Source organism: Toxorhynchites rutilus, chromosome 3, assembly GCF_029784135.1.
Source record: "Toxorhynchites rutilus septentrionalis strain SRP chromosome 3, ASM2978413v1, whole genome shotgun sequence".
NCBI lineage: Eukaryota > Metazoa > Arthropoda > Insecta > Diptera > Culicidae > Toxorhynchites > Toxorhynchites rutilus.
Window position 1 is genome coordinate 1466560 of NC_073746.1, and position 26259 is coordinate 1492818.

Below are 26259 nucleotides of genomic sequence, written 5' to 3' on the forward strand. Positions count from 1 at the left end.
AAATGATTTATACATGGTCCACTCTGTCTGCACATGATATAGAGCCGTTTCGCCATGGCAAATGGCACATGGTCCGTTCTGACTGCATATTATGAGGGGTTTTCGTTGATTAATCATAACAATTTCGATCACTTATTCCTGCTGTATGCGTAATTTTTCAAATCTGATAAATGTGGTATGAAGCTTACATAATGCTTAACCAAATGTAATCAATAACTCGAAATTTTCAATTTTGCTACTTGGTCCCCTCTGACTTAACACCGACCAGTTACATCAATCATTCTCCAAATCCATGAAAAATGTGCACAATTTGCTTTGTTTAGCTTCGATACAGGAGATGGATTCTGAAACAAATATTTCAATCGACACTCGTGTCAAATGCGATACTATTCGACCACAACGGTCCGACTCCTGTTTTGGGATTTACTTTAATGATAAGCTGCACATTGTTTTCGACATGTTGCAATAGCCCTATGATTCATTCGCTTGTTCTGCTTGTTCCAATTTCGCTTGTCCATTGATTCAATCCGACATAAGGAAATAGCAGTTCACCTGTGACATTTAGCGCGGGTGTGTTATGATCGGTTGTGTTTTCATGTGTTTTATTATTTATTGACGAAATATTGTTTACAAGTATGTGCTCGTAATATATTCCCCGATCTATCACGGATCGAAGTGCGTTTACAGCAAGTTCAATTGCCTCGCGCAACGACATCGAAGGATTTTCAGCCGAGGAATTCCAAAAACAACCCAAAGTGCAGTGAGGAGGGTAAGAAGGAAGGGATTCCAAACAATAACACACAATAAAAGTTTGCGACGTATGCGTTAGCGAAATGTAGCTTCCGGGACGGAGTTATCTCCGCTCTCCGTTGTTATCATCCTGTTTGCGTTTCATTTCGGTTGGTTTGATTCGGTTTATTTGAGCACCATCGCGAGATTTGTGAAGTGTAAATAATATGGGTCCGAGGGAGGAAAGTGGTGCCATTCCTCATTCAATTGATCGCTACTGATGCTGGTATTACTACTGCGCTTATGTGGGACAATTGTCATGTACACATAATGAGCGAGGCGTCATAATTAGAGTTCTATTCAGTGTGTCCGTTAGCTCACTTATCATGGTTTTGATTTTGCGTGCTTTTTCGATTTTGCTTTCTCAGGGGGATCAGAAAGCTGTTGGCGTTTGAAGCGAACGGAAGCAGGACGGATTAAACATTTTGTTGAACATTGGGGAAGCAGCTGGGAGGAATGCCACGATTGTACGACGACGACGATGAAGCGCGGAGGCCGATCCTGCAGCCAGATACGGACACCGAGGAGTCACCGACGGGGCGTATCGTCCGGCAGAGTGACGATGATGAGTTGAGTCAGCAAGTGTCGGGATGCGGAGCGAGTGTCTGTTGCAATCCTACCTCGGCCGTACATCGGTTTATGGCCCTAATCTTTATGTGCCTCGTCGGGTTCGGTAAGTTGTAAACACACAACTTAGTTTGTTCAGTTAGAGCACCCGATTGAACAAAAACGTGGGGCGAGATCACAATGTTTTATTACAACACACGTTTCTGAGTCACATTGAGGTGATAGCGAGCGGAAAAAAGCGTGCCGTTGGAATCGCGATGTTTTGATTATCTTTCTTTCTTTCTTTGTGATTTATTGCATATTTCAGGATCGTACTTCTGCTATGATAACCCGGGTGCACTCCAGGACAAGTTCAAGTCCGATTTGGATCTATCGACGACTCAGTTTGTGTGGCTTTACTCGATTTACTCGTGGCCAAACGTGATTCTCTGTTTTATCGGAGGATTTTTGATCGATCGTGTGTTTGGAATTCGCCTCGGAACGATCATTTACATGTTCATACTGTTGATTGGACAGCTAATTTTCGCCACCGGGGGATTGATAAACCAATTTTGGTTGATGATAGTTGGCCGATTTCTTTTCGGGTGAGTTATTGAAAAATTGTTATACCGTATGCGTGATAGTGTTTGCACAATCGTACAAATAATGTTCCTGTTTCAACAGTGCATACAATGTTATAGTTTTCTTTGCATGCACGTAAGCTATAATTCATATAATAATAAGCTGCGAGTAAAAGAGGCCGAATTTTTTAGTTTGAAAGTTGCATCATGACGAAGTGTCAGCGTATTCGTGATTTGTCCCACGCGCAAATGTCACAAAAAGACATTTCAATCACCGTGGGAGTGTAACGGTGAACCGTGAAAATCTCTGCCAATAAAAGAGAAATTCGGGTGAATCTCTGTGTGATCATTTAGTAAAATAGTGAAGGAACACGCGATCAGCGAATTTACGGCACGGAAGATCGTAAGAAAAGATTGCGGGGCGCAGTCATGAGCATGGAAAAAAACTCACATTAATACCAACCGTATCTGGGAGCTACAAGTCGAGCGATGTTAGAAAATCTTAAACTCCGTCGAGCGAAAAAACCGACGATGATCTTGTCCACCGACGAGAACATGTTTACCGTCGATTCCGTATAAAATTACAGAACCGATTGCTATATTAGTTCTCTCCTAGTAAAAGACGCGCCGACGAACATTAAACGTGTATTTGACCAAGCGTCATGCTAGCGTCATACTGTTCTAAAGCTTGTTCTAAACGCCACCCGAGTACAACAAGCTTCAGACAAATATTGACCCTTACTTGGAGAGAAGTGGTCCCCATGGCCTAGTGGTAAGCGTGGCTTGCACTGGTGGCTTGCACTGGTAAAGGGGAACTGTCTAGGGTGTGGCGGGATGAGCATTGGGCATTGCCAGTCCCCAAGAAAAGCCGCAAAAACCCGGAAACAGCTCCTCTAAGCGAATTGACGCCGCTATGAGCGTCTTTGCCCAGTCCTGGTGGTACTCGGGACGTAAAGCAGCAGTATCACGATGGTCCTCCTGCAAGATAGTGGGGTTGGTCGCAGGCCTTGCAAGCAGTCTTCAGAATGCAACTCGTGCTGATGCGCAACAATATTTTCGTTGAGCCCAGTTGAGCTCCCACTCCTTGTGCACACATGCGCAGCGCTGCGTTTGTTTTCTGAAGACTGCTTGCAAGTGTTGGAGATGATCTACAGTACGTACGATTTGCAATGGTCATACCATTTACCAGAGCTGCGACAATACGAACAAGCAAGATATAGCTTTCAATGTGATGGGCAATATGCAGAAGCATATGTATATGGACCCAACAATTGAGGATTAAGGGTCGATTCTTCAACATCAGCATCATCAACGTGCACTGCCCTCATCTTGCAGGTTCCGATAATGACAAAGACGAATTCTACGCGCTGCTGGAACGCGAATACGAACGCTGCCCAAAGCATGGCATCTAAATCGTCACCCTGTAATTGGTATGTACAGCGCACACCAGTTAACAAATGAAAACGGTCTAAAACTCATCGATTCACCACCTCTAAGAAAATGGCCGTACCAGTACCTTCTTTTAACACAAATTCTTCCACCAATTCACCTGGATGCCACAAAATAAAACAGAATACGATCGACGGTTTCTCGGACATAACTAACGTCAGAACCTATTGAGGCGCTAACATCGATTCGGACCTCTACCTTCATTTTTATTTTTTTAAATGGCACTATCGTTCCTAGAGGAACTTCGCCGTCTCAACGTAGTATTATTGACCAAAGTGCAAGCCGGAGAAAATTTCTTTGACGAAAAATTCTCCGACCAGAACCTCTACCAAGTGATGGTTAAAATGCGCCCAAAACTCTCCGTTGTGAACAACATTCGGTACCGATGCCCGCGACGGTACAATCAGATGTCGCGCCGAAAACTACGTACATTTGCTTGAAGCTGCGCTGCCGGAAGAGGACCAAATTAACGATGTCCCTCTTAAGGACTGTTGGAGCATGATTAAAACAGCCATACACAGCGTAGCGGAAAACATCCTAGGACACGTGGAATCAAGACAACGATACGAGTGGTTCGATGGTGAGTGTCAGCAAATGTTACACGAGAAGAACGCTGCGTGGGAGCTAACGGTGTGTCAAGCTACCCGTCAGAACGTGGAACGATATAGACAGAGGCGGAGATAACAAATCCAACTCTTCAGAGAAAAGAAGCGTCGCCAGGAAGAGGAGGAGTGTGAAGAACTCGAACAGCTGCACCGTTCTCATGAGACGCGAAAGTTCTACCACAAACTCAATGCAACCCGAAAAGACATCGTGCCATGAGCAGAAATGTGTCGGAATAAGGACGAACGAACGTGAAGTAACCGAAAGGTGGAGGCAGCACTTCGATGAACACCTCAATGGTATACATACAGAGAACCAAGATAACGATGGAAGCGATTGCGTTGGTGCAGCACCACCTCCAATGATAGGTGAAGTTAAAAATGCCATTAAACAACTTAAGAACAACAAATCAACTGGTAATATAGCTACCGGAGCAGTGAAAAATGGGGTTATTCGTGCAATCGCCGTCCAGAATGTCGCCTACAAAGTGTTTTCCCAAATCATATTCCGTCGTCTATCGCCATTCACAAACAGATTCGTGGCTGATAATCTTCCACGACCGACTTCATCGAAGGTCGGTCTACTACTGACCAAATCTTCACCTTGTGGCGGATCCACCAGAAATGCCGTGAGTATAGTATTCAATACGTATACGATTCAATAACACGAAAAATGCTATGAAGAATCATGGACGAAAACGGCTTCCCCGTGAAGCTGACAAGACTGGTTAAGGCTACAATGAAAAGAATACAGTGCTGTGTGCGAATATCGGGTGGATTATCTAATTCATTCGAGTCCCGCAGGAGGCTTCGATAAGGTAACGGTCTCTCTTGCCTGCTGTTAAACATTGCGCTAGAGGGTGTTAGGGGTTGTCCGCATACCACGTGGACAGAAAAAGCACCGTTCCAGATACCCATCTCCCCTTCCGTGGACATTTCTTATACGGTTCCCCCTTTGGCCACGTGGACATTCCTGTTGGAAAAACATTGAAGAAAATAGTTAAGTTGGGTCTGAATTTCAATTAAAGTTTGTTTTCCTATTCTCTGTTTTATGTTTTTGGAAGTTGATGGATTGTACACGAACCATGATCGCATAGTTGACTTAGTATGACCTTAAAAAACAGATTTCATGGTTATATTACTTGTATTGTATTAGGGATATGCCATGCGTTACGTTACGTGGTTTTTATATCAAGAGTGAAAGCTGGATCGAAATTCGCAGTTACGAAAACATTGTCAAACATTTTTGATACTACAGTATGTACTACCAGTCTGGTGGTATTTTAAACCCGGCGAAATGAATGATCTACTAGCAATGTAAATAAAACGATCGTTCTCAGTTTATGTGCCTTACTTTTAGAATATGAGAGAATTATGGATGTCCGATGCTCAGCTGGTCAATATCTCAAATCCACTCGACATTTCTTCCCAAAAAGTACACTTTATTTATTAAAATTTATTAAAATTGAAATCATGAGTTTTTGGTTGAAAAACCATCAATAACTTTGAGCAAGGTTAAGATATTTACATGTTCTGCATCGCAAAATGTTGGTTTTGATAAGCTCTAAAAGTCGTAGTTGAGTTTTGTGTGTTTTCGTGAGTTTGCATGTAGAATTTGAAATATAAAAGTAAGAGCAACAGTTTTTTAGTTGTGACCCTAACGTTACTTAGAAAATAGGCGGTATATCGGTTATTTCAAGAGATAAAAAAAACTTTGTTCTATAAAGATATCTCAAATGACTGGGGCTACAAAGTGGTTGAACTATGTTTACCTCTATATGTAAAGATAAGAAAGTTATATTTTTTATTCCCTCGACAATTTGGGTCACCCTATTTTTGATAACATAAAAATGAGTGCTCTATTATATGTAACAACTTTTTCGAAGACAGTTTTTGTCTGCAGAATAACTGTCGAGCTCTAAATGCTAATTTCCACTTAAATGCACCTCCGGGACCAACGTGCAATGGGACGCGAGCGCCGAAGTTTGACCCCGCGCACATAGAGGTTGCCTCCAGGGTCAGAAATTAAATAAATAAAAAATATTCTCAGAAGCATCTCCCTTTTGAATAAATAAAATAATTGTGCAAACGTTATCACTATGTATTATCATACTGTATTGTCCGGTTCATCTAATTTATTTTTTTCGTCGCCAGTATCGGAGCTGAATCTTTGGCTGTGGCCCAGAACAATTATGCCGTACTATGGTTCAAAGGGAAGGAACTCAACATGGTGTTCGGACTGCAGCTTTCATTCGCTCGTGTTGGCAGCACGGTAAATTTCCTCGTGATGGTCCCAGTGTACAACTACGTGAGAAGCCTCGGCTACAAGGGGAATCAGTGCACCGGCGTGGTGCTTCTGCTCGCAACGTTAACATGTGTGATGTCGATGCTATGCGCATTGATCCTAGGCTGGATGGACAAACGGGCTGCCCGAATTTTACGAAGAAACGATAACCCGCCGAATGGAGAGGTGGCAAAACTATCCGACATCAAAACGTTCAAAATCACCTTCTGGATGGTGACGGTCATTTGCGTGGCTTATTATGTGGCCATCTTCCCATTCATTGCCCTGGGAAAGGTGTTCTTCATGCGGAAGTTTGATTACTCCCCGGAGGATGCCAACACGGTGAATTCCATCGTGTACATTGTGGCGGGTGTTGCGAGTCCGTTGTTCGGATTGATCGTTGACCGCACCGGAAAAAATGTCCTGTGGGTGTTTTTGTCGATTGTGGTTACCATAATAGCGCACGGTCTGCTCACGTTTACATTCTACAGTCCGTACATTGCAATGGTTACGATGGGAATGGCCTACTCGATGTTGGCGAGTAGTTTGTGGCCCCTTGTGGCTCTCATTGTGCCCGAGTATCAGTTAGGAACTGCGTACGGAATGTGAGTTTTTATATTAATTGAAGCTCCTTTATCATTGATTCAATTGACTCTTTTGCAGCTGTCAGTCAGTGCAGAATCTCGGTCTTGCCGTGATTTCCATGATGTCTGGATTAATCGTCGATAAGGGCGGCTATTTTATGCTGGAAATCTTCTTCATCGGTTGGCTAGTCAGTAAGTTGTGATTGATGAGGACGCACAAGTGTATCTGTTATATCTAATCTATGATGGTGCTTTCAGTTTCACTTTTGGCAACAATTGTTATCTGGTTGTTTGATGCGAACAATAACGGAACACTCAACATGTCTCCAGCCGAACGAGAACTTTACACTAGCAAACTGTGAGTAAAATCCTAACATTATCCCTTTTTTAATGTTCCAATATCGGTGTCATTGTAAGGAATGCTCAATGTGCGGTTGTTCAATGGCGAATTTGTATGATTGGCTCTTTTTTGTTACAAAAAAAAATCTCATACTACTTGTATTGGTCATCATTTGATGCGTTGCGTTGTATTTCCATCGTTATCAACGCTCGCGAAAAAAAAACCGCCAATTGCGTTGTTAGATTATGTAAAAACTGGATGTTTAATCGCGTGATTCCAAACCGGAACGCCGCTGTTCGTTCTTCGCGTTCATCTTCATTCTTTGTTTGGTGCTAACATTCGCGGAAATTCGTCGCTTCGACATAGCGTTTACGTCATTGAATTGTTTTGAATTTGTTTTGGGATTCACTGTATGTTTTTTAACTGATATTATTGGGCGGGGTATTGACTTCGCATCTGGTTCGTTTTGTTTACGATAATGGGCGCATGGTATTCAGCTGTTTTCCATCAAACATCCATCTTCATTCTACGGTTTCAACACGATGGTTACAAAGCTCCTTGTACATTTGCAGAGGTTATGACGAATTATAGACGTGTTTCGTTTGGAGATCGGTGCTTGGGAATTCTAGAGGCTATAGGTTCGCGTGTAAGATAATCCTTTTCGGTTGGTTAGAAACGTTCCGGAAACAGATTTGGATTGATATGTCCGTTAGCTTGGAAGTGAACGCACTTCAAACTGCTTGGAGCAACAATTGGTAAACTGCAGTAGGCTGTGAATTAGAAGTTAAGTGTGCTATTTAGGATTTATCGAATAAATTATTTGAAGAAACGGTTGTATTTAACGTTGTGGTTTTATTGATGAGCTTCGTAAGTCAACAACAGATGTGGATATAGTGCTTTTTAGCTGCCAACATCTCTGAAATGTCCAGCTGAGAAGATTCACGGCATCCTGGGAACCTTCCCAAATTCTCTTCCGCCACCCTTCGCCAATAGCAATCAGATTAGTAGGAAGTTATCAAACTGACTTCATGGCCAGGTTTTCCATGGGTAATCAAATCTCTGTTGTTTCTTCACACAAAACACTCATTCCAGTGTGATGTGACAACGCTTTGACTCAGTGGAAAAAGTTTTTTTTTTCATATAAAAAAAATATTTCAGCATAAAAATTATGTTTTATCAATAAATACATGAATCATTAAATATCCATCTACAAGGTCGTGCACACCAAAGGTCAGATAATGTGAAAGCCATGGCCAAAACAAAAGTGCTTGAGCCTATCATTTACTGACAAATTCCGGGAAGACCTATAGTTTGCCTATGGAACTCGCTATCGCGGATAATCGGGGTTCTACAAAATTTCCAACAAGTAAAAGATGTCAAAGTAAAATTGAGAAAATTTCCTACAAGAATCATCAGTTGGAGAATATTTTATAGCTGATTTCGTTTGTTGTCAGTCCAATACATTTGTGACGTTACAGCACATACAAACGAGCTTTGTTCAATGATTTGTCTGCAAAAAAAAAGAATGCAGATTTAAGTATACTCAGTTTTTCAAAAAACTCACAAGGACCAAGCAAATATCAGCATGCATTTTGTGACGTGACAACACGTTCTGAGGGATCCGAAAAATGCCACTCCTTCTATAGAGTCCTTTCCCACTGATGACATGAGTTGAGGTTTTTGCTTGCCAGATAAAAATCAATGGCAGAGACCTCTGTCTTGCTTTAATTCATATCCCTCCTACTGCTATAAGTTTGCCATTAACAACTCAGAGATATTGTCGAAGTCATGTCAGGTTCTTGATTATTATGGGTGATTTCAATTCGCATGGAATGGGTTGGGGATCATTATATGATGATCATCGCTTCTCATAGATTTCTCATCTATGCGATAATTCCTCACACGAGAAAGTGTTATAGACCGATCAATTATTATTGGGTTGCATGTGGAAGATAATCCAAGACCCCCATTGTAGAGATCATCTACCTATACTTGAATTATCTTCTCTTGAAGAATATATTTGCAACAAAACGTGTTCCTAGCGCTCAGTTTCAATGCCGTGTTCCCACCATGGTGGGATAAAGAGTGCTCTGACGTTTATCTGGAAAAATCGACTGCGTTTCAGAAAATCATGGAACATGGAACGATGAACTGTTTCCGAACTTGCTTACATTGCTCTGGAACGCAAACTTAAGAGTTCGACTACAGCAATTCAACGTGGGTACTGGCGAGAACACGCTAATGGACTATCAAAACAGACCGCTATGAGCATTCTTTGGGAAATGGTTAGAAAAATGCGGGGTCGCGATTATACAAACTCGCAAAATTTCAGCTTCATTTAACGTGAACCTAAAACTTTTTTGCTGATTGTGTGGATTCCAGAATGCACATTGACATCCAGTTACAATTGTCTCACCATTATTGCTCATCCCACAATTCGTACATACCTCGATCACAGCAACTCGACGAGCAAACCTTGAGCACGTTCTGACAGCTGATGTGAACACATCACTCATGAAATTGGCCTCACTTCGAAGAACATATAAACTATACTATAAATAAGGGAGCTCAAAAATACGGAGTGCTTCGTAGAATTAATCTATTCTTGACCTTTGAAAGTAAAATCACGATATATAAAACACTGATCCACACTCCACACAGGGTTGCCAACTTTATATTTCAAATAATCAGGGAGAATGAAAATAAAAATCAGGAAGAAATCAGGATAGCTGGAAAACAGCAAACTGCAGCGACCTGAACCTGTGATAATTTATTTGATAATTTATTTAATTATAAATTTATCAAAACATGTAGTTTTTGGTTGGCCTGATGGGAAGATTACGCCTATCACATAGACTGACTCATGCTAATTGTCCTGGATCGCTACGTTCAATTTGTCCAGTTGCTAGCAGTACTTATAGGAACTTATCGACTGGTTACATGGTAGAAACTTATTGCACAGAATTCTTTTCCAGTCGCACCAGACACAGAACATGACTTTCTTCGGTTGAAGACCGATTTTTTCGCGTGTATCTTTTTTCTGTCGATCAAAATTGCTGTGAATTATCCGTTTTCATCAACCTTCACCTTCAAAACGGCATTTTCGTTGCGATTTTGGAGCGAGTCGCAGATTGAAATGCAATCCATTGAAGGTATTTCATTATGTGGAACCTACATATCGTAAAGATATACGTGGCCAAGCTTCACCAGATGTTCATCAAGTGGCGGCACGAACTGGATTTTGGAGTGAAAGAAAAAAAAAGATCTCGCAAAATTATCCTCAATGTTCATTTATTCAATTGGCGTTGACGACATTGAGCTCCATTTTCTGTCATAGTAAAGCAAAAATCATAAAGGATTTTCAGGTGGAATAAATGAACTCGTGGTTTAAACATTGAAAAACACCAAGTAATTATTTTCTTTCAAAATATAAAAAATTGAAACTGCATTCGAGCGTGCCTATCTGATAGAGAAACTTTCCTTCACGTCAACTTCAAAGTTTAATAAATGTCGACGCTGTACTTTCAATGACGTGAATCGCTTCGGAATAAATAATGAACGAAAGAAAGACCAATCATTATACAAGTGAGGTCCGGACTTTTTTTTGTAGGCTATTCTGACAGTTCTCATTTTCATCCTGGGAAACTTTGAAAGCAATCACGGTATATTTATTACGAATAGTTTTTTTTCGATTTTATTTTTACTTAAGTATCTCTTCGGTTAACCGATTCCATCCACCAGTAATTTGACTACGGGAGATGGAATGAAGAGAGAGAAGTAGGAAAGATGGCGATTTTATTTTTTTGGTGCTCCCTTGGTCGAGTGGTTAGCGTCATAACTAACATGCCGGTGTTCGGGTTCGATTCCCGTTCTGGTCGGGGGAATTTTTCGTCAAAGAAATTTCCTCCGACTTGCACTGTGATCACGCGTATTCTAGAGCTTGCCACTCAAAATGCATTCAAGGCGTGTTATTTGGCATAGAAATCTCAACTAAGTACTAATAAAAATGACGCAAGTAATACTACGTTGAGACGGCGAAGTTCCTCAAGGAACGTTAGTGCCATTGAAAAAGAAGAAGAAGTTTTTTTTTATTCAAATAAAACGCTCAAAAATCAGGATAAATCAGGATCATTTCAGAAAAATCAGGCAAAATTGAGTGGTTGTTAGGATATCAGGATACAATCCAAAAAGTCTGGGAAATTCTGAAAAATCAGGAAGGTTGGAGATCTGCTCTGTATGCACTGTAATTAGAAGATTTTTTTTTAACTTTACGCCCAACCTGAGTACTATGTACTCATCAATAAAAAGTCTGAGTTGCCTGAGAGTGCTGCCCGGTCAAACATCTAAATTTTACGTATGGCTGAACTTCCTCCCTGAAATGTGTATTCTGAAAGAACGCACATGAACCGCGATCGATCAATTCATTCCAAACGGCAATAAAGGACCAGTTATTCCGTCAGGATTAAGACATCTAAAGACATAGAGAATGTTGAAATTTTGTAGCATTGAAAATCACGACTTATGTGCGGGTTCGGCTCAGCTTCAGCTCTTGAAGACAAAACGGCTTGTGAATTAGTAAATTCGCTACAGATGTCTAAAACCAGCGTTCTTTAGAACCTGGTGAAGCATGGGTACAAAAAACGATACAATATACAATATGTAGTACATATTCAACCATATTCCGGAACTCGATCGGATTTGACATATCGCAATCCGAACGAGATCAACTTTTGCATATTGTAATCCAAGGTCGCGTCATTTACACAACCCGATAGAATTTGACTCGATCAAACTAAAGAACGCAACATTGTGCTAATTTCAATTCCGACCGGAGTGTATTTTACCAAAAAAACATTTGCAGGAACGCATCTCAATCTGCCGTTCGTTTCATAAACGCTTCGAAAATACATATTTGTAGTGAATTGTGAAGGGCAAATCATTCACAATGATGTAGAGTTTTAAAAGTTTTGGGAAAGTGAATAGAACTCTGAAGCAGGTTTTCGCCTGAAGTCATGGTCTGGGTCTGGTGAGACTGGAGGAAAACTTGTATACATTTGTATTTGGCTTGATGAATTCCGTACTGCTCGCAATTGAACGCATTAAAATCAATGACTCAGAATGCTTTTAGGGTGCTTCTACGACTCCACCCGCCGTACTTACCATATATTGCATCTTCAGATTATCAAGTTCCTGTAAGAACTTAAACTCAATGTATAGCATATAAAGTGCCTTGCCCAGTTTTTTGACGAGAAAACAAAGAAGTCCTGAGAGGATGGAATTCTCAAGTTACATGAAGAATGCTGAAAACGGTGCATCTATGATCTAATCTAATCTTATAATGAATGTATGTCTATAAAAAAATATGCTTTTGATTTCTTCCTTAGAATCGGCACGGATTTTTCCGGACAATATTTACCATGATTTAAGAATAAAGGGTTATAGGTCAACAAAATCACGATTATACTGCAGGTGTTTTGTTTTGACTAAGTTCAATGTACAATGTCCACATCGGGTTTTGAAACAAAACATATTCTATTCGATTAGCAGGCTCGAAGCCAATTTTAAATTAAAAAAAAAATTATAATAGGTTGTATCTAGGACACGACCGCATATTTTCGACGTAGAACTACGCAATTATGTTATACAATCCCCTTGTTTACCACTTCGAATATTATTTTAGAATGCATCGAAATTTTTATAATAGATTATGTTCTTCGTTACAAATAAATTTGATGAACGTCCTTTTATGTTTGATATGATGCCTGGTTAGGGCGTTAAGATAACGCTTGACATTTTACAGTTATTCAAATGTTCATCTCATGAAAAATAATATTTAATTAATTGTGATAGACGCGTAGAAATATTTCCTATCAATTAATGCATACATCTTTCCGATCTATTAAGAAATGTTCGAGTTATAAGGATTCGAAATACGGGTAGGGTTAGCACACAAATCGGCAGAACAAATGTATGGGAAAAAAGGAAGTACTTCCAGTTTTCTCGAATTTAAACCGTTTAGAGATTAGCAAATTGTAATGTATAGCATATCAAACAAATCTTAGAGAATTTCCGATTCGATTGGTATGCAAATCATGAGAATTCGTTCAACAGTGAAAATAGTTATTAACGTTAACTTTATTTCATAAAAACGTGACCTGTTTTCTTATTTGGCACCCTTTCCTGAAAGACGTAGTTCTACGTCAAAAAATCAAAATTTTTACATAGTGTTAATTGATACGGAAAAGTAAATTTTAACTAATAATTGAGGGCCTTAGAATGCAAGGCATCAACTTCAACAACAAAAGTTCCAATTTAAGTTCGCTATAGAATCCGATAGATGAGGTTCTGACCTATCTTCCACATTGTCAAATACAACTGGGAATGTATTTGCAGCTAATTTATGACCAGAAGAGAGAGTCGATGTAGAGAAATCGATCAAATCACTTACACCCCTTTCATTCTAAGCCCTTCAATTTTTATTTCCAATGTGTGTTCAATCCACTAATCCATTGTCATTATTTCTTCCCAGAAACGGAGCACAAAGTTTAAGCAGTCAACGCGAATAGTAAACTAATGTTATTTATGAATCTGCGGATCAATGAAATGAACAGTATCAGAAATTGGACACTGTCCGACGTATATGCGTCTGAGCGACGATTCGGGTGTATTGAACGATCCAAAACTAGCAATACATCACAACATTTTTACAATTTGAACAGCGCGATAATATCAACATCGTTATTTATTGTTTATTGTATTGTTTCGAGATTCGCAAGCAGCCCCTAAGAGCATTTTTTTCGTTAGACTAGTCTGGATGTATGTGACTATAATCCAATTAATTAAGCGTGTTATTTTTTTCAAAAAAGGCTAGCTAGTAGGCTTTTGTTTGATATGTCGATCATCTGAAAATGATTCCAAGGGGTTTAATGTGGAAACTCAACCAGAATACTCGTAAATTCTTCTTTTCAACAGGTAATTACAACAAGATTTGTCTGTGTTCTGGCAGATCTCATTGCAGATTCAGGTTGATACGTTTATATTGCAGGTTGAATGTAGAGCCTGAAATATTGGCTGGAATTAGGCTTAAGTTTGCTCAGCTGTCTGGTCTCGAAAATGTTTGCATTAGCAGGTCGTTGTCAGTTATCTAGTGAAGCGCGAATTCCTTTGTAAATTCAAGGCTAATGCTGACATAGGTATTGGGTTCAATTCCTGATAGGTCAAGGATTTTTTTCGGGTTGGAAATTTCCTTGACATGCCTTGGAATAAGTAATGGGCCCTAAGTATCGTCTAGAATTATGCTTGGGTTTGCTCAGTTGCTTAAACTCAGAAAATATCGCACTATGGCCGGGAATCTGATAAAGCGGGAATTCCCTTGGCTAATACTGATATAAGTATTAGGTTCAATTCCCGATTGTTCTAGGGTCTTCCCGAGTTGGATATTCTCTCTATATGCCATGGAATAAATACGTTCAGATAATGGCTTAAATTGTACTTTTGATTAGTAATCTATGTCTGCGACATATTGGCCATTGCAAGCCACTACTTTTTCCCATCTTTCTGGAAATTTAAGAATTCCGTTACGGAAGAAGCGTTCATCTTTTGAAGTCAAGATTGAATCCAGGCAATTTTTGATACCCTGTTATGAATTAAAGCGTATTACACTTAAAGCGTTCTGCATCGGTCGAAACAAATGGTAGACGGAAATAGCAAGGCGAACCAAAATGTTTCAATTAATTCGAATACCAACATGATGTCAATCAAAGGGGGTCTTCGTAGCCACTTGATTACGCGTTCGCTTACCAAGCGATCGATCGTGAGTTCAAACTCAGGGCCCTCAATTGACCATCTTTGTGTTGTTATAGAATAACTACGTCCACGCAACCATAATCAGCGATGGAAATCGATCCACGGTGGAACAAAGATCGATTCATCCATACAATTGCTCTGCTCTGCAAGAAACATCGGGTTGCTGTTCTATAAATAACCCAACAATGATCAATATCAACTGTCTCCGCTGTCCGGTCTGCTGAACAATGGAAGAACAGAAAGAATACCCTTACGCCTAAATGTCTACTACTGTGTAATTTACCATAATGTAATGGAACAGAAAACTTAACGCCTAAATGGCTACTACTAACTACTGTGTAATTTACAATTTATAGAAACGTAAATATATGTACATGTACACGATTAAACCCGGCTCTGTTACAGCTAAAATGCTAATGAGCCTAATAAATAAATGAAAGGGATAAAAAAAATAAAAAAATTATGTCAATCGTTGTCATGATGGTATTTTTTTCGTGTCGTGTCTGGTCACAATTTGAACGGTTTTCGGATCAATAGTTGCCAAAAAGTCTCTATTGAACGATTGACCAGGTTTTAGCAGCTTATAGTGGATCACAACCTTCTGATCCCACCAAGTACAGAGCATTACTTTGGCACCGTGGATATTCGGATTCGAAGTTGATGTTTCTGGTTGGGCGGGCTTTACATACGATCTCTTGCGTTTTGGATTGTTTTAGTGAATCCATTTTTCATCCCCGGTAACGATTCGATGCAAAAAAAGATTTCCTTTTGTGCCGTCCAGCCAACATGAAAATGAAAGAATATGGTACTCGGCCTGATTCTCCGCGGCGTGTGAGGTGAAATAACAATTCAGGGGCTTAGAATGAAAGGGGTGTAAGTGATTTGATCGATTTCTCTACATCGACTCTCTCTTTTGATCAGAACTTCGCAGCAAATACATTCCCAACTGTTTTTCACAATGTGGAAGGTAGGTCAGAACCTCATCTATCGGATTCTATAGCAAACTTAAATTGGAACGTTTTTGCAGTTGAGTTACCAGTTAACTAAATAAAAAGTTGATGAAGAGAAATCGATCAAGTCACTTACACCCCTTGCATTCTAAGCCCCTCAATTGTCAATTTGCAGACATTTAACTTTTGTCACAACATTTTATTCCTGCTGGCATCCCACAATTTTATTTTTTACGCACAGAGAGGTCAGATATTTGTTTTGATATAGATCTGAATTTACATGGCCTGTTGCATTTTCGTTGTGTATCGGGACATTCCGCCGAATTTGCGGCCATTTGATTGGAATTTAGTTCGCTCAACAATCAGAGCGAAACAGATTATTGTATCTTTTTGTTTGTTTTGGTCGTAATTGCTGCTACTCTCTGCGCTCTCAGTGTTCAATTGTTGCTCTGGCTCCGGCAAATCGACTCTTCCGCCCGGGTACAAAAGCTTCACTCGACGCCACTGAATAGGTGTATCAATTATTATCTCACCTTACACGCCCCGCAGAATCTGGTCGACTGCGAAGGCGTCTACGAAGGAGTGACCCATACTTTTTACATGGATGATCTCAAGATTTATGACGATTCACGTCAGCGTCTAGGTGAGGTTATGCCGCTCCACTCGCTGAAAGGACATTCGACTAGGGACTATTTCGTTTCAAAAGCTATAAATATCTTGAATTTCGGCAGCTGGGGTTCACCACTCCGACATCAAGACGTGGTTGAAAGATAGGATGACCTAAATGATCTTGAGAAGAGGATGAGAGAAGCTTCAGAGGGGTTGGAATGCACCGCAAAGACTTGGACTTGGAATCGTTGACATTTCTGCACTATGCTTACGTCGCAGAGAGAGAATACAATGCTCTGCACTTGGGACAAGCGAAGCATGAGCTTACCTGCAATCTGCAATTGGTGGAGAAGATTGCAGTTTGTAAGCCAAAGGTATTATAGAAGCTGCCATACACCGACAAGGTCGTATCTAATATGTGACTTACGCGTGGTTAGCTCTCTTCAGTAATTGAAGTCGACATGGTAGTCGTCCAGAACAACATTGAGTACACGTGTTACAACAGTCTACACTAATTGCCACAATAACGTGGCTCGAATTGTCCATTGACAACTAGCGATCTAATGTGGTATATTGGGAGACATCGTATCGAACTACTGGTATCTGCATCAATTTTGGAAAACGAGCGTTTAAAGATGTACTCGATACTAGTCTTGACGGATATGTTAATTTATCACTACCAATGAGTCATCATCATGTCGCTATTTCAACTCAAGGACTTGTTGGGGAAAATAGATTTCCCAAAAACTGTTCCAGTCGTTCGCTCTGGTACTAAAATTGTTCGAAGACACGACAATTTGATTGACCGGCATCCAAGGTCGGTCATCCTTAGCACTTGTATTATGAGACAAGACTAAACATCTTACTTACTTACTTAATCAGCAAAAGGCCCCATGGCCTGTGCTGTACACAAATGTCGTCTCCATTCACCTCGGTCCATAGCTGTTTGTCGCCAGCCATGCAGTCTGTATAGGATTCGCTAGTCGGCTTCTACTTGGTCGAGCCATCTTACCCGCTGCGCACCTCTTCTCCTCGTTCCTATCGGGTCGTTATCGAGGACCATTTTCACTGGGCTATTGTCCGACATTCTAACGACGTGCCCAGCCCAACGCAGCCGGCCGATTTTCGCGGTATGAACGATGGGTGGTTTTCCCAGCAATTGGTGCAGCTCATGGTTTGTTCGCCTTCTCCACATTCCGTCATCCATCTGCACTCCACCGTAGATGGTGCGCAACACCTTCCGTTCGAATACACTAAGGGCGCGCTGGTCCTCCGCGAGCATAACCCACGTCTCGTGGCCGTAGAGGACTACCGGTCTAATCAGTGTTTTATAGACGGTTAACTTCGTGATGCGGCGAATCTAACTCGACCGTAGCGTCTTTCGGAGACCAAAGTAAGCACGATTTCCTGCCATAATGCGTCTTTGTATTTCTCTGCTGGTGTCATTATCGGCGGTCACCAGTGAGCCCAAGTACACGAATTCATCTAACACTCCGATTTCGTCACCGCCAATCTGAATTCTTGGTGGGAGGCTAACATTTGTCTCCTTGGAGCCTCTTCCTCGCATGTATTTTGTCTTCGACGTATTGATGACAAGTCCAAACCCACTGGCCTCAGTCTTCAGTCTGATGTAGGTCTCCTTCATCGTTTCAAAGTTTCGTGTCACAATGTCAATGTCGTCTGCGAAGCCGTACAGCTGGACTGACTTTCGGAAAATCGTGTCACTCGTGTATATCCCCGCTCTTCTGATCACACCTTCTAAAGCGATATTAAATAGCAAGCAGGAAAGCCCATCACCTTGCCGTAGCCCTCTCCGAGATTCGAAGGGACTCGAGAGGATCCCCGATACTCGAACCACACACATTACTCGGTCCATCGTCGCCTTGATCATTCGTGTCAGTTTATCCGGAAAACCGTGTTCGTGCATAATTTGCCATAGCTTGTCTCGATCGATTGTATCATAGGCTGATTTGAAGTCCCTTCCGATCCCTTCCATCCATTCCTTCGGTAAGCGCTCATCCTCCCAAATCTTGACGAATGCCCAGTGCAGTGCTCTAACTAGTGCATCACCACCGATTTCAGTAGTTCGCTCGTTAAATTGTCGATACCAGCGGCTTTATTGTGTTTCAGCCGTCCAATCTCTTTCTCTACTTCTTGGAGATCAGGGGCTGGAAAACGGTCATCGAGTGCACGTGCTCCTAAATCTATCGTCGTACCGCTTCCATCCACTACTGCATCGCCCCAACTAACTGCTTGCATTCGCCGTCAAACCAGTCGTTCCTTTGGTTCGGGGCTGCCGTACCTAGCGCCGTTCTAGCAGTGCAACCAATGGCTGTACGAATATCCCTCCAGCCATCTTCAAGAGTAGCTGCGCCTAGTTGCTCTTCCGTTGGTAGCGCTGCCTCCAACTCCTGCGAGTATTCCATGGCAACAGCGGTGTCCCGTAGTTGCTCAGTGTTGAGTCGCGGCGTTCGACTTCGTCTCGTGTTATAAAGGGTGTGTCACATCAAATTGCATCACGGAAAAAACGCTGTAGAAATTCGCCCAGTAGACCGATCCTTTAGAAAATTTTAGACAGTAAAATAAAAACTATTAAACAACTTTTGGCATTTTCTTTTTATTCATACTTCGAGCCCAAGCCCGTATGCTCGCACCTTCCTCTTTACCCCGTCCATAAGGTTCTGTACAACGTCAGGTTGTAGTTTTTTTTAGCAGAAATCCTTTTTCTCTTGAAGTCCGTCTCCGATTTGGCAACTTTTGGGTTCTTCCGGAGGACCTGCTTCATAATCGCCCAATATTTCTCTATTGGGCGAAGCTCCGGCGCGTTGGGCGGGTTCATTTCCTTTGGCACGAAGGTGACCCCGTTGGCTTCGTACCAATCCAACACGTCCTTTGAATAGTAGCACGAAGCGAGATCCGGCCAGAAGATGGTCGGGCCGTCGTGCTGCTTCAATAGTGGTAGTAAGCGCTTCTGTAGGCACTCCTTAAGGTAAACCTGCCCGTTTACCGTGCCGGTCATCACGAAGGGGGCGCTCCGCTTTCCGCAAGAGCAGATCGCTTGCCACACCATGTACTTTTTGGCAAACTTGGATAGTTTCTGCTTGCAAATCTCCTCCGGAACGCTGAATTTGTCCTCTGCGGAGAAGAACAACAGGCCCGGCAGCTGACGAAAGTCCGCTTTGACGTAGGTTTCGTCGTCCATTACCAGGCAATGCGGCTTCGTCAGCATTTCGGTGTACAGCTTCCGGGCTCGCGTCTTCCCCACCATGTTTTGCCTTTCGTCGCGGTTAGGAGCCTTCTGAACCTTGTATGTACGCAGGCCCTCCCGCTGCTTGGTCCGCTGGACGAATGCACTTGACAAATTCATCTTATTGGCGACATCCCGGACCGAACTTCTCGGATCACGTCTAAACTGCTTAACTACGCGCTTGTGATCTTTTTCACTGACGGAGCATCCATTTTTGCCGTTCTTCACCTTCCGGTCGATGGTTAGCTTCTCGAAGTATCGTTTTAGTACTCTGCTGACCGTGGATTGGACGATTCCCAGCATCTTACCGATGTCCCGATGTGACAACTCCGGATTCTCGAAATGAGTGCACAGGATTAATTCACGACGCTCTTTTTCGTTCGACGACATTTTTCCAAATTTACGAAAAATTGACAGTGAAGCATGGCCAACGTGATCTATACACTCTTATCTGATTATAAGCGAAAGCTGAAGATATAATTCCTAAAAATTAAATTTCTACAGCGTTTTTTCCGTGATGCAATTTGATGTGACACACCCTTTACACTGTTGACAGTTTTGCGCGCATGCATACTGCAACTAGGTAGTGGTCCGAATCTATATTCGCACTGCGATACGTACGAACATTGATGATGTCGGAGAAGAATTTTCCGTCGATTAGTACGTGGTCGATTTGATTTTCTGTTTGTTGGTCAGGTGATCTCCAAGTAGCTTTATGGATATCCTTGCGGGGGAAGAAAGTACTTCGGACTACCAAACCACGAGAAGCTGCGAAGTTCACACATCGTTGGCCGTTGTCATTTGATACGGCATGCAGGCTATTTGGCCCAATCATCGGTCCTCTCTCGCCCTACTTGAGCATTCATGTCTCCGATGACAATTTTCACGTCCCTTTGTGGACAGCTGTCATACACTTGCTCCAGCTGCGCGTAGAACGATTCTTTTTCGTCATCGGGTCTTCCTTCGTGTGGGCAATGCACGTTGATGATACTGTAGTTGAAGAAACGGCCCTTGATCCTCGGTCTACTTATCCTTGCGTTGATCGGCAGCCAGCCGATTACACGTTGGCGCATCTTACCCAGCACTACAAAGCCAGTTCTAAGCTCGTTGGTTGTGCCACAACTCTGGTAGAAGGTAGCCGCACGATGCCCGCTTTTCCATACCTTCTGTCCTGTCCAGCAAAGTTCCTGCAGCGCTACGACTCCGAATTTGCGGGGTTGGAGTTCGTCGTATAGTATCCTATCACAACCTGCAAAGCATAGCGATTTACAGTTCCATGTTCCAAGTTTCCAATCGTAGTCCTTATTTCGTCGCCTAGGTTTTTGCCGATTGTTCCGACCGGATTTACTTCTGTGTTATTTGTAACTTTTAGTTTTTATAGGGCGGGGGCCCCAACCCCCTGTCTCTCTGTCTGTCACCCCGGAGTACCGACGTGCACAGCTCTTTTTAGAATCCCCGCTGGCACGAAGACAGTGATTAGCCGCCCCTGACATAGGAACAGACGCTGTTTTGAGCCGCACCTCCATGGTGAACAGACGCTCGGATAGGCCCCCTTCCCTGTCAGCATATGACCAAGATCCCACCGGGGTTGGTTACCCGATCTTCACTATGGTTACTCGTACCCCAGCCGGCACCGTGGGGAGGTAGGGATAGGAGTTACAAGAAGCGGACAAGAAGTGGACAAGAAGCTAAGGACCACGAATGGGGTCTATTTTATGCCTGCAGGTACGAGGAGTACCGATGGTACGCTTAGTCCAATCGTTTACCAACTATAATCGATGTATTGACCCAGACTAAACATGAGTTTGTAGATAAGTGCACTCTGCCAAGCCTAGTTTTCCTTCATGAGGAAGCTCGGGGCAAGTGCTGTGGGGTTTGTCAGAGTGCAGCTAAGTCATCCATTACAATCGTTAAGATCGCTGCATTGTCAAGTTATCCATGTTGCTTTGAATTAGATCTAGGGTCAAGGGGCTCGAACTGGGTGTGAGTTTCGAATGCTTCAATACCTAAAAATATTACAATGTTTTCCAAGGATTTGAAGACTGAACATAGCAATAAGATCTCATTGAAAACCGATAATACCCACTTTATATCTCTTGTATTGACATGCTAAGTCACCCCAAATCCGCTGAATATTTGTATCATTACATTTAGAGTGAAGAATCCCTCCGTAACTCTAGAAGAACTGACCGCACTGATGCCCGGTATACGGAAAAGTTTCCCATTCAATGCACCCAATGTGCACCCTCCTGCCAACGAAACGAATCAATCACACAAAATTTGATTTTTCCAGCCTTATTGAGAAAAACAAACGGACCACGGCAGCTGGTTTGTCGGTGGATCACGTCGAACCGGTCGCCCCAACGGGTTCTCTCAACAGTGATGAACAGCAGCAGCAGCAGCAGCAGCAGGAACGGCAACAATTCCCGCAGCCCACCCAGGAATCCATCCGCAATCGATACTTGAACCGTGTGCTGGACAATGTTACCACCGCTAGCGATTCGGAGCCGTTGATCGAGTGAAGGGATTCCCACTCCGACGGTTTGGTGAGACAAAAAAAAAATAACAAGTATTAGCGAATAATGAAGGCTCGAGACATTCCTCGGAAATATTCATTGTTTCTTGTATATGTGATTTGCTTGTTCTAGTTTTTGTGTTGGAAAACGATTTTAGCATTCTTTTAAATGGATTTAAAAACCATCTCTGAGTGTTGTATGTGTTAGGAATAGCGAAAGATTTGTTAAATTTAGCACAAATTGAGGCGAATGGCGGAAGTGAGGAATATTATCTATCGGAGAACACAATCTTGTTATAGCGTGCAGGAATTTGTTTTATTATTTTTACAGTGAAATGTGAATCGAATTTAGGGCTGCATTTGGAGAAACATTTTTAACATTTGAAAAGATGAAGCAGATGTTTCTTGCTTGTTATTCACAATATTGTGTGTATTTCATCATTTTTAAGATCTATCATATGTTAGCGATGTGTATATTTTAGATTTGTTCAAATTAAACAAAATAGGAAAACTATAATCGATGTATTTACTCGGGATCTCATATGTTAAAGAGAGCTGGTGAAGAGGCTTCGCTGAGACCGAAAAAGGCGTTTGCTATCACAGCAATATTCCAATCAAAACCATAAATATGGAAGATGTTAATCTCGCGCATTTGTGTCTTACACTGAAAGACAGTAGCTATAGACTTTATGAGAGGGTATTGACATTCTAAAATTGACTAATCCCACACAAATAAAGGCAACAAATAAACACGTCATAACGTACACATATCCGAAGATAAATAATAGCAAATATATAAACAGATCACTTGTTGTACTGATTGCCAAATTTTTATGATGAATGTATAACAAATCGCAAACAAAAAGTTACTCAAAACGGATAATAAATAATATATATGTGAAATGTGTCACACATTTATTGACCTCGTTATTTTTACTCATCCAATTCGTTCATTAACTTTTTAATTTTCAGCGGTAGAAGCTTCGTCATCTCCTTGCAGACGCCCATTTCGGCCTTGAAGTGTGCCCCAACCGTTTCGTTGCTCTGACAGTGCTTCACAAAGTTGTGATAGAAACGGAAGCTGTTCTTGGTGTTGGCCAGCTGGAGTCTCTTGTCCGGTGTTATGATCTTGTAATACAGACGACCGATGTGGAAATAGGCGAAGAAGACAGCCTGCAGCTCGGCGTTTTCGATGGCAGCCGGAATCTCCAAAGTATCCAACGGAACCTTGTACGATTCGAGGAAAGTCTGGAACTTCGCGATGCTCTTTTCGCAAAGTTTATTTATTTTGTTGAGAGCGTGAGGCGTTGGGCGCTCGTTTGGCGCCAGCGTCTCCAATTTGCTCAGCTTGATGTCCAGGATTTTCGAATAGGTGAGTCCCAATTCGTACCAAATTTCTCTGTCGATAATATTGATTATTAGATATACCACCAGCGATATCAGAATCAGAATTAATTACCTGCAAATGGCTTGATAGTAAGTGGCGTTCAAAACTTGACTCAAATCTTCAAGCTGATCCGCACATCTCTTATATAGTTTACACTGATTGTCTTCGTCATCGTCGAAAAACGCTAAATGTTTATACAGTGAGGCTATATCTTGGACAATTTTTGCGTACTGCGAAGCCTCGGTTTCCTTTGTGTAGTATTCTTTAGCTTTATTCAGCCAAGAGAGTCCTTTCAACATGACCAGCTTTGCATCATCGATCGTTAAACAGAATTCGGCGGTTATTTGATCCTCATAAACCGATAGCGCTTCCAAACCGATAAATCGATTAATTTCTCTGTTTGGACTCAAATCGGCAGCTGGCCGAGGCTTTCCGTCTTCATCTTCATCATCCCTAGACAAACGTTCCTTCGAGGTGGCCAAAATGTGTATTGCATACTTTGCCCAACACCGGGCCACATCTGCCGATCGGTGCGAATGAGTTTCCACCATATCAGCTTTAATCGCTGCACTGGTTTCGTTCGCGATGACTTCTTCCTCGTACCGATCCAACATGTACGATGCGGCGGCCAGCAGATGTCTTGCTTGGCTGAGACAATTTCTTGGGAAATAGTACTGCGACAGCGTGGCGGCATTCAATGCCCAGTCTATGTGCTCAAAGTCTTTGTAATCCAGCTGTCTCTTCAACGTCAAGTGGCAAAAATGAGCCGACTTCTCGAGGTTTTCCAAATATCCGTAAACCTGTGCTAGATAATACAATGTTAGGGTGTGATTTTTCTCCAATAGAACCATTCCTTTTCCCTTTTCGATCTCGTCTTTAGTTCCAAACAAGTCATAAATGGTCAGCGCTTCGAGCTCATCTCTCTTCGCGTTTTCATAAACTTGACCGGCCTGCTCAAGAAACTTTTTCGATTCTTCGAAACTACTACGCGTGCAATACAGTATACCCAACTGATTCAACACCTCAACATAAGCATTCACCACCTGCGATTTCTCTTCATCCTTCTGGACCAGTTCAAGCGCTTCCTTCAGTATCAACTCTCCATTGCTGAGCTCTTCGGTGAAAATTGAGATCTTTCCAATATCCTTCAGCACATTGGCCAAGATGCAGCGGACCGTCAGGGCGGTGTCCGATTCTTCGTTCAGCGATTCGCTGAGATTTTTCAGATTACGCTGCACACTCTGCAGAATATCTCGGGCTTCGTAGTGCGACCGGAACGGTTCCGTCGGTGGATCGTGCCTACTGTCCTCGTCGATTTTCTTGTGGGCTTTCTCGTATCGTTCCCGTATGTCCGAGAGGCTCTCCTTCGTGACACCCATTTTTCTCTGTGATGACGAACTAGAATGCGATCGATAATATTTGATAAATGTGGTACAGATTGGATGAATACTTGCGTGCTCGGATGAAAACAGAGGATGCAAGAATATCAAAACACCGCTATGACAGTTGTGATTTCGAGTGGTGATGGTGAGCAATGTCGAAAATCAGAACGCCGCTAAGGGCATTTTTTTCAGGGGTTAGACATCAATTGAATATAGACTACCCAAAATCAAAATCAATATGGCGTCATTTGTTTATCAACATATCATTTACGAGGATTGAAATCGAAAAATGCGCTGCTTTATTCTAACTGCATGAGCGATTTTCATATTTCGGTTTCACATGGAGGTGTTCACATTTAACATGGAGTTTAAAGTTAGCCACTATTCGACTATACACTGAGAGAAATCTTTAGTAAATATGACCAATTTTTTGGTACATGTTACCAATTCTTTAGTGATTTTCGACCCTACTAATCATTGGTACATTTTACGAAAAACAATTGGTAGGCAAATATGTCAAGCAAAAATTACGATTTGTTATACCGATATTGGATCAATATTGGTCGAACAAAAGCGATTCGTCGGTTTAATAATGACAGATTTATTGGTCCACGGATTCAAATTTATATTTAATGAAAACAAAATACTTACCTCCGAATTCCAAATTGCACATAAGCAATTATACTGTTGTCCAGCTGTTGTCTAGCAAATCTCCTCGGAGTCAGATTTCTCCATCCCAGCTGTACGCCGCTTCCTGAGGGGTTAAAATAGTGAAAGAATTTTGTCTTTCGGTACTCCCTTGTGTGGTGTTTTCGCTAGAGTACTTCTGTAGAAATGAAGAAGTGGCGGATTTTAGCAAAAGAGGCTTGTTTATAATTGTATCATAAACCTGTTTACCTGAAAAATTCGATCGCGAGGAAGTGCTGTTGGTGAAATCCTTACGAACAAGCGGAGCACGGATTTTATTTTTGTTGATTAATTTTAGTTTTTCCACTCGTTGATTTTCGTTACTGTTACGCTGCTCCAACGTGCCATATAATATGTAAATAAATTGTTATCTACGCTTAGAAGCTGAAAAAAGATATTTAGATATAGTGAATGAGAGCAAAAACAAAACGTTTACCTCCAAATCGCTTCGCTTCTAGTAGAAAAAAGGCGACTGCACACACATCTGCTAGGCATGAAAAC

At 41.8% G+C, this 26259-nt stretch overlaps 2 protein-coding genes across 5 annotated transcripts; one reads left to right on the forward strand and one right to left on the reverse strand.

Moving 5' to 3' along the window:
- The first annotated feature begins 442 nt into the window (after positions 1-442).
- On the forward strand, positions 443-23216 carry LOC129776950 (major facilitator superfamily domain-containing protein 1-like). 3 transcript variants are annotated; one of them, XM_055782916.1, is made up of 7 exons: positions 443-769; positions 1158-1462; positions 1664-1940; positions 6122-6856; positions 6915-7027; positions 7094-7193; positions 7748-8017. In XM_055782916.1, exons 2-7 carry the CDS (start codon positions 1246-1248, stop codon positions 7764-7766), a joined length of 1461 nt encoding a protein of 486 aa, XP_055638891.1. In that variant the 5' UTR covers positions 443-769; positions 1158-1245; the 3' UTR covers positions 7767-8017. The 3 variants fall into 3 exon arrangements, with proteins under 3 accessions (XP_055638891.1, XP_055638888.1, XP_055638890.1); XM_055782913.1 differs by lacking the exon at positions 7748-8017 and adding an exon at positions 22081-23216 and having other exon boundaries at positions 445-769; XM_055782915.1 differs by lacking the exons at positions 443-769; positions 7748-8017 and adding exons at positions 841-1015; positions 22081-23216.
- Positions 22594-25266, reverse strand: LOC129776949 (KIF-binding protein). 2 transcript variants are annotated; one of them, XM_055782911.1, is made up of 3 exons: positions 25140-25266; positions 23762-25087; positions 22594-23701 (listed from the first exon to the last, which is right to left on the reverse strand). In XM_055782911.1, the coding sequence occupies exons 2-3, from the start codon at positions 25066-25068 to the stop codon at positions 23236-23238; spliced, it is 1773 nt and encodes a 590-aa protein (XP_055638886.1). In that variant the 5' UTR covers positions 25069-25087; positions 25140-25266; the 3' UTR covers positions 22594-23235. The 2 variants fall into 2 exon arrangements, with proteins under 2 accessions (XP_055638886.1, XP_055638887.1); XM_055782912.1 differs by having other exon boundaries at positions 25144-25262.
- Between the last annotated feature and the right edge of the window lie 993 nt (positions 25267-26259).